Source organism: Simochromis diagramma, unplaced genomic scaffold (genome assembly GCF_900408965.1).
Source record: "Simochromis diagramma unplaced genomic scaffold, fSimDia1.1 OVJJ01000768.1, whole genome shotgun sequence".
NCBI classification, from domain to species: Eukaryota; Metazoa; Chordata; class Actinopteri; order Cichliformes; family Cichlidae; genus Simochromis; species Simochromis diagramma.
Window position 1 is genome coordinate 858,074 of NW_024387035.1, and position 11,164 is coordinate 869,237.

At 44.7% G+C, this 11,164-nt stretch overlaps 1 protein-coding gene across 1 annotated transcript; it reads left to right on the forward strand.

Moving 5' to 3' along the window:
* The first annotated feature begins 8,792 nt into the window (after window positions 1-8,792).
* LOC120740797 (ladderlectin-like) lies at window positions 8,793-10,610 on the forward strand. The gene is made up of 4 exons (XM_040043285.1): window positions 8,793-9,122; window positions 9,227-9,361; window positions 9,641-9,752; window positions 10,045-10,610. The coding sequence occupies exons 1-4, from the start codon at window positions 9,102-9,104 to the stop codon at window positions 10,113-10,115; spliced, it is 339 nt and encodes a 112-aa protein (XP_039899219.1). The 5' UTR covers window positions 8,793-9,101; the 3' UTR covers window positions 10,116-10,610.
* The last annotated feature ends 554 nt before the right edge of the window (window positions 10,611-11,164 follow it).

Below are 11,164 nucleotides of genomic sequence, written 5' to 3' on the forward strand. Positions count from 1 at the left end.
TGTGAGAAAGTGACAGCAAAGATGAACCTCTTCTTCTCTTTGTGTCTTTGAGTGGCTGCTTCGATAAACTACTTTTGTTTTGATTGTCATGATCACCGTCGCTCTCACTGTCTGTGTGCGAGAAAATCTGGATCCTGTTCTTATATGAATGATGCTAATCTCCATCTGTCTTTGGCACTGCTGTCATGTGTTATCATAATCTGTTATTATCAGTGTTCGGTAAGTTACTTTAAAATAGTAACTTAGTTACATTACTAGTTACTTCTCTCAAAAGTAACTCAGTTACTTCAAGTTACTTGTTACTTTCAGAGTAACTAGTTACTAGGGAAAGTAACTTTGGTTTTACTCAGAATTCTCTCGTTAATGTGTTTCTTCCATAACTTTGCCAGTCTTCTAGCTTGCTTACTTGCCACAGTGCACTGTGCCACCTACCAATAGAAAGGAAAAAATAATGTGCATATTTCCACGAGAGAAATCCCACGCCTGGACCGTCATTGACTGCTGCCATGATTCTAGCCTACGTCACAGTGTCATGTGCGCCTTTTACATCCAACACAAAAACTGCAGTCGTGGTGCTTTGATTGTACTCAGAACTCTGAAATTCTGCCTTCTGAATAGGAAGATGTAGGTAACACCAGACTGCAGATGAGCTGCATACAGGGCTGGACTGGGACAAAAAAATTGTCCTGGGCATTTTGACTAGAGACCGGCCCACCATTATAGGAAAAATCATAAAGCCTTTGAATGAAAACAAACACTGTTGTGACAGTGATGTTCACTGTTCTGATGGTATATATGCATCAATCTATCAATCGTTTGTTGTAAGATTCAGATAATTATTTTTTAAAAGCTAGACATTTTAAATGAGAATAAGAAAGAAAAGTATTTCTTTGTGCCCCCCTCTCCCTGTTAATGCCCTACATGCCCCCCTGGCAAAACTTTGCTAGACCCGCCCCTGCACAGTTACCAGCTGTCAGCTACATAAAAAAAGGATCCTGGTGTTATTTGTCTCTCAGAAACAGTTCATAACTTCAACTCATCCATGTCACCTAAAAAGTAAACCTGTTTCTCCATCACCTGTTCAGATGATTCAGTAAGGACATCTCCTGGTTTCATCTTCATGTTTCCCTCTCACCAGATAACCAAACCATATCATGACCAGCAGGTTTACAGCTGTGGCTCCAGCAAACATCAGCTGATACTAGAAATTAATATTAAATAAATTCTAACAACAGCTGATCAAGCTTAAACGTGCTGCTGTTGTTTAGCACGACATCCGCTGGTTTCCTCTTTCGGCGCAAAGTGAGCGATAAACAAACAAGAGAGAAAAGACGATCAGCTGATCATTGATCAGTTTTCATGATTGAAGTAGAAACGGGAGAGGGACGGGGAGAGAATGAGAGGAGAAGAGGCAGCTGTGCAGCATAAACACAGGATAACTCCAGCTTTGTGTCTTTTTCATTGTAGCTGAATTACGGGACAAACTGTTCCTTTTCACCTCAACACGAAACGCGTAATATTTTCTCTGAATACCAGACGGGATGGTTGGCAACTCTAATAACTTATGAACAAAATAAAGTTCAACATCAGTATCATAGCACCCACCCAGCTGTATAGAAACTCCGTCATGCTAGCTAGCACGCAGTACGGAAAAAGTCAGCATAACGAAAATAAACTCCACCTAAACTTGGTTTATATCTGACCCAGAGAGACTGCAGGTCATAACTTCTTATCTGAAGTTCAGTTCACACTTGGACCGGCAGCCGCCTCGGGTCTCTTTTCCTTCTGCGTCCCTTTTCCTTCATCCACCTGCTGGCCTCCACCACTTGCTAATGTTATTGAATCTGTGGAAACTCCGCGATGCCACCACACGAAGTAACGAGTAACGAGCCTATCTAAATCCCAGTAACGAGTAACGCGTTCCTGGTTTTGGCATAATAACTAGTTACCGTTCTCGTTACCACAATAATAACGTAGTTACTGTAACGCGTTACTTAATAACGCGTTAGTCCCAACACTGGTTATCATCCCAGCACTGAAACAAACTAACAGTTCACCTGTAACTCAGTTTGTAATCCATATGTCTGAATTACAGATGAACGTGATCGGCTCAGACACTACTTGTCTGCATTTTTATTCTCTCCTTTGTTCTGCAGCTTAAGGAATGAAGCAGTGTGTGCATTACACCAGAGATTTGGATTTTCTTCTGCTTTTAATAAGCCTGAACAAACAGAATGCTTTCTACTCTATTTTGCTTGTAACTGTAGCGTTTTTAATATGAAATAAAACCATTTAAGCACAAACATCCTAAATGATCTAAACATCAGATATTATCTGAGGAGTACCAGCCAGATATAGTCAGGCTCACCTTAATGCACAACTTGGGAGAGAATTTTAAAACGTTGACACACTGATCATCAGACACCTTCACGAGACAGGGAGTAATGTATCAAGCTTGAGTATGAGTACGCAAATATTTGTGGAGATTCTTTTCTGAGGGCGGGTTACACCGAAGGACGGCTTTGTCACTCCCTCCTTGACAAAGCAGTCAAGGATGTGCGTATAGTGCTTATCATTGCTAATCAAGCCAGTAAAGTAAGATGTTCTTGCAGCATTTAGTCAGTTGAACAAGGTTAATAAGGTATTTTTCCACATCTGTTCAGCTTTTCTACAGTCAATGAATATAATCCTGCATCCAAGAGGAAGGATTGACGGTTTGAAATAAGCTGTATTTTAAAGGGGCTACACAATGGAGAGCTAATCGACATGTATTACTAAAACAATTAAGGTTATCACAGATTTTTGAAAACGCGGATGTTTCAATAAGCGCAGAGAGATTAGAATATAAGTGCAGAATTCAAATATAGCTTCTGAATTTTAGAATGAATTATGTAGTAGTCATTTTGTGGAAGTTGAGTATTTCTCATTCAGCTTGTTTATACTCTGCCTGAGCACAACCCATGCAGATCGGGCGTTACCAGCTGACGGTGGAGGAGAGAGAGAGGCGCCGCCGTTCACACTCTTGCTTTTATTGTGGCTCCTGTGAGCATTTGATTTCTTCCTGCCCTAAGAAGGGAAAAGAGACCGCCCGCCGGTAGGTCCGGGGGTACTGGTGGGCGGTACCAGGGTTAACGCTAAGCCCCGTTTTTTGCTTTCTGTGACACTCTTACTCGGTCAGGGAGCCCACGTCTCAACAGCGCGGATTGATTCAGGGGCCAAGCAGAGTTTGATTGACAGGGGATTTGCTGAACAGCTTCAGATTCCTCTTTTTGAGTTAAATCCGTCTATCCCAGTTAGGGCATTAAACGATCAAGTCTTTTCTTACATCACTCATCGCACCGCACCGGTTGCCTTGATTACTTCCGGCAACCACAGAGAAACACTGATCTTTTACACCTCACAATCCCCTGACACGGCCATAATTTTAGGTTTCCCATGGCTAAGGCATCATAACCCTCACCTGGATTGGGTGGGACAGAGGGTCGTGAGTTGGAGCCCATATTGTCACGCCAACTGTCTCGTCTCAGCTGCCCCACCAGGGGCCACCGAGCCCTCATGCAAGGAGAGCTGCACCCCTGACCTCTCTGCAGTTCCCCCCGAATATCATGACATATCAGAAGTTTTTAACAAAGATAAGGCACTGTCCCTACCACCCCATCGCCCTTACGATTGTGCCATTACCTTGTTTTCCGGCTCCACATTACCTTCCAGCCGCCTCTACAACTTGTCACGCCCTGAACGGGCTGCCATGGAAAAATACATCAGAGACTCACTGGCAGCTGGACTCATCAGACCATCAACTTCCCCCGTGGGTGCTGGCTTCTTCTTCGTGGGTAAGAAAGATGGCACACTCCGCCCATGCATAGACTTTCGGCCCCTTAATGACATCACAGTTAAAAACAAATACCCATTACCACTCATCAGCTCCGCTTTTGAGCCCCTCCATGGGGCCACCATTTTTACCAAAATGGATCTCAGGAACGCATATCACCTAGTCAGAATCAGGGAGGGGGATGAGTGGAAAACTGCGTTTAACACACACTTAGGACATTTCGAGTATTTAGTCATGCCATTTGGCCTCACTAATGCGCCTGCAGTTTTTCAAACCCTAGTGAATGATGTCCTTAGGGATTTTTTGGATCGTTTTGTCTTCGTTTACCTCGATGACATCCTGGTTTTTTCCAAGGACCTCAAGGAACACAGAGTTCATGTCCGGGCCGTACTCCAACGGTTGTTGGAGAACAAATTATTTGTCAAAGCCGAGAAATGCGAATTCCACTCACCATCTGTGTCATTTCTGGGTTACATTTTTGCAGGGGGGCAGGTGAAGACAGATCCGGCTAAAGTGAAGGCAGTAGCGGAGTGGCCACTACCAACCTCATGAAAACACTTACAAGGGTTTTTGGGCTTCGCGAACTTCTACCGCCGCTTCATCAGGAATTATAGTCAAGTAGCCGCTCCCCTAACTCTTCTGACTTCCTCTAAGCTTCCTTACCGTTGGAGTCCGGAGGCCGACGCCGCCTTCTCCCGGTTGAAAGAACTGTTTACCTCTGCGCCGGTCTTAATCCATCCTGATCATAGTAAACCTTTCGTCGTGGAAGTAGACGCGTCAGACGTTGGGGTTGGGGCGGTGTTGTCCCAGCGTTCAGGTCCATCTGCTAAGCTTCAGCCCTGCGCCTTTTTCTCCCGCCGCCTCTCACCCGCGGAGAGGAATTATGACATTGGAGACAGGGAGTTGCTTGCTGTAAAGCTGGCGCTGGAGGAATGGCGGCATTTACTTGAGGGAGCAGAGCATCCATTCATTATTTGGACTGATCATAAAAACCTAACCTATTTACGCATGGCCAAAAGGCTCAACTCGCGCCAAGCTCGATGGTCCCTATTCTTTACTCGATTTAACTTTTCCATCTCTTACCGACCAGGCACCCGCAACATTAAGCCGGATGCTCTGTCCCGCCAGTTCGACCCTGTGTGTGACCCGTCTGATGCACCCACCATCTTGCCGGCAGGAGTCAGGATCGGTTCTGTCACCTGGGACGTGGAGGAGGACATCCGCCATGCGCTGGAGACTGAGCCAGACCCCGGCACGGGCCCTCCAAACCGACGCTATGTCCCCACCGTGGCTCGCCCTAAGGTGATTGATTGGGTCCACAAGGGCAAATTTGCTTGCCATCCGGGTGGGGGGAGAACAGGCTCACTCCTTAAGAAGTATTTCTGGTGGGAGACTATTGATAAGGACGTCAAAGAATATGTAGCTGCCTGTCCTGTCTACGCATGTAACAAATCAAGCTCACTACGCCCAGCCGGACTGTTACGACCCCTCACTATACCTCATCGCCCCTGGTCTCACATCGCGTTGGATTTTGTCACTGGCCTTCCCGTCTCCTCAGGTAAAACCACAATTCTCACAGTAGTAGATAGATTCTCCAAAGCTGCACACTTCATTGCCCTAAACAAACTCCCCACCGCAACAGAGACAGCCAAGATTGTAACTGAGCAGGTCTTCAGACTCCACAGCATACCTTTGGAGATCGTGTCAGATAGGGGCCCTCAGTTCATTTCGCGAGTGTGGAGGTTGCTTTGCACCGCTCTCGGAGCGAAACCTTGCTTGAGCTCAGGATTTCATCCACAGACGAATGGGTAGGCCGAACGGCTCAACCAGGAACTGGAGGCCACCCTCCGTTGTATCGCTGCCTCTAACCCCGCCTTGTGGTCCTCATTGCTGCCGTGGGCAGAATACGCTCACAATTCGCTTACGTCTTCTGCTACTGGCCTCTCGCCTTTCGAGGCCTCCATAGGTTACCAGCCGCCTCTCTTCCCCGACCAGGAGACTGACCTCGAGGTTCCCTCGGTCCAACACCATCTCAGACATTGTCAGCGAGCGTGGAGGTTGACCCGCCGGTCGTTGTGCCATTCCGTTGCTCGCCAGCGCCAGTACGCGGACCGTTGCCGCAGGGCTGCCCCTGCCTACTCCCCTGGGCAGAAGGTGTGGTTGTCTGCTAAGGACGTTCCCCTCAAGGTGGCATCTCGTAAGCTGGCCCCGCGTTTCATTGGACCCTTCGAGGTGGAGCGGGTCCTCAGCCCTTCTGCGCTGAGGTTGAAGCTGCCTTCCTCGCTGCGCATTCACCTGACCTTCCACGTCTCCCAGGTCAAGCCGGTGGTCGTGAGTCCGTTGTGCCCTCCTTCCGCTCCCCCTCCTCCCGCCCGGCTTGTTGATGGGCATCCTGCCTTCACGGTCCGGCGCATTCTGGACGTCCGCCAGCGGGGGCGGGTCCGGCAGTTCTTGGTGGACTGGGAGGGTTATGGGCCTGAGGAGCAGTCCTGGATTTCCCGTTCCTTGGTTTTGGATCCTGCTTTGCTTTCTGCTTTTTACAGGGCTCGGCGCCGGGGGTCGACCCTTGATGGGGGGGTGGTGTCGTGGTCTGGGTGGTTTTCCGCAGCATCTGCTCCTCCCCACTGGGTGGAGTCTTTGTTGTTCCTCACCCGATGGCAATCATACCGGCAGTATTTATGACCGGCGCACTTAACTGGTCTTCGCCAGATTATCTGCCAACTTTACCTCTGAAACCCACCTACCAAGCTCTCCTGGATACAAGTTTGCAGCCGCCGGTAATCCCTCCCCATTTTTGGAACTGCCATTCTCTCCTGCCTGCCTCCCTGCATTGCATGCAGCGCCCACCTGGACCTCTCCTGCCTCCCCCCTCCACGCAACCCCCACCTGCAAGCTTGTAAGACAGCTCAGTGTACTATCCTCAGATTCACTCACAGCCCTCTGTGGGATTCCCCCTGACTGCTCTCTCCTCTGTTTCAGTGGCCCTGGCCCGCCACAGTTTCCCCTGCCCAGTACCTGCACCCAGTTATCCCTGCCATCTAGTTATAGTCACAGTATTTTCTCTCTCCTCAGACATCTAGTTTATGTTCCTTAACTCTAGTCTGCAATTTCTGTTAGCCTCTGAGCATTGTAAATAAAGTCTCTTTTCGTTACACCACACCTCTGGCCTCCGGGTTTGAAACTGCACTTGAGTCCATCCCATTTCCACGGGCCACTGCGCCATGACACAGTGAACATCATAGATTGTTCATTTCTTTTCAAACGTTCAAACTCAGAATCTTTTTATCTTTCATGTTGTTTTTATGTTGTTCTAGTGCAACACTCAGACTGTAGTTTCCAGTTCCTGTGTATTATCTGTACACATGGTTTCTGACAATAAAGCTGACTTTGTCTTGATTTTGACTTGGAACATGGGATGGGTGTGTCGTGTCAGCAAAAGCTCTGGATAATGTTTCAGCGAGTCCTGTTCTCCAGACAAGAAATGCTATTTGGCAATAATAGCAATAATTTTCCACATGGAAAATCTTTCTATACAACTTTGTTTTGCAGCAAATAGAGCTTCACTTCTATTTGTAGAACACAAACACTCATGTTCTCTTGTCCTCTTATACTCTGTTCAGGTCTGTTGAAAATAATGTCCCATTGGAAAAGCTTGTTAGTTTAGGCCTTTATAGATTCTGATGATCTCTGAGCAGCAACAGCAGGAAATAAACCTCCAACAGAACGAACTCTGGGAAATTCAGTCATCTTTTCACAGGTGGGGATGAGGTGAGAGAAATAAAGAGCTTTTAGAAATAACAGTCAACAAACACATTATTGGGATGAAGTCCTTTCACCCTCTGTGCGACACACAGACAACCTCCCACAGGCACAGACACACAGAGACAACCTCCCACAGGCACAGACACACACAGACAACCTCCCACAGGCACAGACACACACAGACAACCTCCCACAGGCACAGACACACACAGATGAAATGAACATATATTGATGAACTCAGGATGACCTACTAGCCTTGTGTACATGTGAAAGCTTCAGATATATAGAATTACTTAAGGCTATTGTTGAGTGTTAGTAAAAGGCGTACATGTGACAGGCGTGTACTCTCTGACTTGAAATGTTTCTGAGGCCAAGGTAAGGCCAAGCTGGGCAGCCAAGACCAAGAAATGGACCAAACAGACCAGATGCAGCTCAGCAAAGTGCGCTGACTTGGTTCAACATTACTCGGCAACAGGGAAAGTGAGGCAGGCTGCACTGCTGCATTTGTGACAGCTTCACCGCATCATACATGTCCATGAACTGACAGGTTTCCTTGCTGAGCTCAAAAACTCTGTTGAGAACTTTTATCCCAACTCAGCCAACAAACCTCTGCATGAAGGAATGTGGACAAACTCTGAATCTATTTCCCACATAAAAGACTGAAACTGACGGTGATTTAAACTTTTAGCTCAGATAAAATTTACGGTCTGCGTCACAGTGATCATTACATGCTCCATTTTTAGGACTTTACCACACAGCCTTTCCTGGTGTGTGATGCAGTGATGTGCTGTTAACTCACCGGTACATTTCTCCTGTATCTTTACTTGCATCCTGCTGACTAGTCCGCTTTTTTCACCGCACAGCACCGGCGCTCCATCTGTTGTAAGTCCAACAAGTTTGTCCCAGGACAGCTTCACGTCGTTACACTTTGACATGCGTTTTAAAAAGTGTCTTTTCCTGTTGTTGTGCATCGATTTAATGTTCAATATTTCCTCTCCACGGATGAAGCTGGCCAGCTGTGCAATGTCCATCATGTCTGTACTTTCATCCACAGAGAGTATGCAATAAAGTTTTTACTTCTTTCACACAACTGTGTTCTTAAATCAGTGGCCATCTCACAAACCCGATCAGCAATCGTATTTCTGCTCAGGCTCACATTTGCCAAAATCTGTGTTTTGTCTGGACACAAGACGTTGGACAGCTTGGTCATGCAGCTCTTCAGAGTGGTACCGGGCTCATTTGGCTCCTCTGCTACGATAAAACTTGCTTTCACAACAGCCTCACTTTGTGATTTTGCTCTGGTGACAAACGTCTGCTGAAATGTCAGATTCTTCTTTAGCTCTTCTACTTCATCATTTATATTTTAAAAACTTTTTCCGACACAGTAAAGTAGCTCAATATTCTTTGATTGTCTTCAGCAGAACATCGTGTTGAGAAGAGAGCAGCATCTTGTCCAAGCGGCTGGACTCAGTATGGGAATCGATGCTTTCTCTACGATAACTGTCAAATGACTTGGGCTCAGGCGCAGGTAAAAGCACTGATGTGAATTTATCATTTATCCTTTGTGCAATCTTAAATCTTTCTGTTTACGTTGTCATTTCTATGAACTCAGTCTGTTGATTTCCATTGTAGCGAATCTGCCAGTCCTTGAATGCAAACCTGGCATCTGTAAACAGCAACGACGAGTACCAGTTCATTCGAGCCGTCATATCTAGTGCCTCTCGTGAAAGTGGACTAACATGGGTTGGTGGCTCAGATGGTCAACAGGTATATCACTTATCATTATTCAGATGACCCTCCCCCATTAGCAAGCACGTGGTGACAGTGGGGAAGAAAAACTATTTTTAACAGGAAGAAACCTGAGGCAGAACCAGGCTCAGGGATTAGTTCCCACCTGCAGTAGATATGGAGGTCTTTAAGATGGGATCTGATTATTCAAGACTTTAAAGTTCCTTCTTCATATTATTGTATCTACATGCACATTTAGAACTTGGAACTGTAGCTTACTTGTAAACATAGTCTTGCCTACGTTTTTCTGTTTTCTAGGAGAATTACTGGTTTTGGATTGATGGAACCTATTTCACATTTACTCAATGGTGTCACGGAGAACCTAACAACGCTGGGGGAAACGAGCATTGCTTAATGGTGAATTTTTCAGGTAAAGCTAAAAGTACAATGTAAGAGCACTATAAATGTTAAAGAAAAAAAGGAAACAATACCCAGAATCCCCCAAATAATCTTTATGCATTTAATGTGACAAACAGTGATGAGTGAAAAAACGTCAGCAGTACATTTTTCTATCATATTAATTATTTACATAGTGTTCTGATGCAATGCTAAACACATGTATGTGTCAGGTGCTGTTGTTATACAGAACAACATATTTAGATCAGTGATCATTTCTCCATGTGATTGTGATTTCAGTTCATGCTGATCTTGTGTACTTACAGGAAGCAAGTGTTGGAATGATGGGAGATGTGACAGCCAATACCCATTTATTTGTGTCAGGGCCATCTGCTGATTCCTGGGCTCTCGTGAAGGCGTGGCCTACCTGATGACAGAGCAAATCCTCTAATATATCACAATAAGAATCTGGTTCTGATTTGATTTACTTCTTTTCTTTTACTGTAGTGCTGCATAAGGAATGAAGCGACAAGTGACATAAGCTGGAGTTGCTCTTTTAACAGGAGCAGATTGCATGTGTACTTGAAAGAATGCTTTTAGCAAAGCTTTGTTTCCCAGAATGAATTGTTTCTCATCTTCTTCATCATTAAAATCTTAAGCATTGAATCAAAATGTTCTGTGCATTTAAATGCTTCATGCTTATCAGTGTGCTCTTAAATATCACATACATCCGCACTGTAAAATCTAACTAGTTCTCTGAGCTTAAAAAACGTATGCAAACGCATTGCCTAGAAAAACAAAGAAACACTAACAACGCTTACTTAAGATGACTAAATTAGGACGACTTAATCATTGTGAGTACAAAGTACTACAGATGACTTCATTTTTTCTGAGTGAGCAATACTAATGGTTTATCCACTGAAAAAGATTTTAAATCTAACAAAATAAAAATATATATAAATTTTGTGGTAGCTTACTATTTTAAATTTTGCTAATGTTTTATCATCCTTGAACTTGAGATTTATAGTAGAACACTTAAAGACTATAAGAATGGCTAAAAAATAACTATCAGCATTTCTTCTAATGCAGTTAAACTCAGTCCAACGGTGATTTTCAAATGCAAGAAAGTATATCAGTAAACATCTTGGACACTGTTCTGCTAAATATCAAACAAGCATATTCCTACTATTGTGTCTTGTGCTGTTTAATAATACTTAAACAATTATTAAATTGGTATTTGTATATTTTTTTGTTACACAATTTAAAACTTTTAAAAACGTATAATAAAGTATTTCTCAACCTCATGCACTAGCTCACGATGCCTTGACACTGCTAAAAAAAACTTGTATGAAAACTTGTATGAACAGCACACAAGAGTGAAAACAGATATAAGATGCCTAGAAAAATCATATAAATGAAACTTGTATGTTTTGGATACTTATGTGA

Coding starts and splice junctions, on each gene's coding strand:
- LOC120740797 (XM_040043285.1), top strand. CDS start 9,102: ATGACTTGGGCTCAGGCGCAG. Junction 9,123..9,226: donor TGACTTGGGCTCAGGCGCAG/GTAAAAGCACTG, acceptor TTTCCATTGTAG/CGAATCTGCCAGTCCTTGAA. Junction 9,362..9,640: donor GTGGCTCAGATGGTCAACAG/GTATATCACTTA, acceptor TCTGTTTTCTAG/GAGAATTACTGGTTTTGGAT.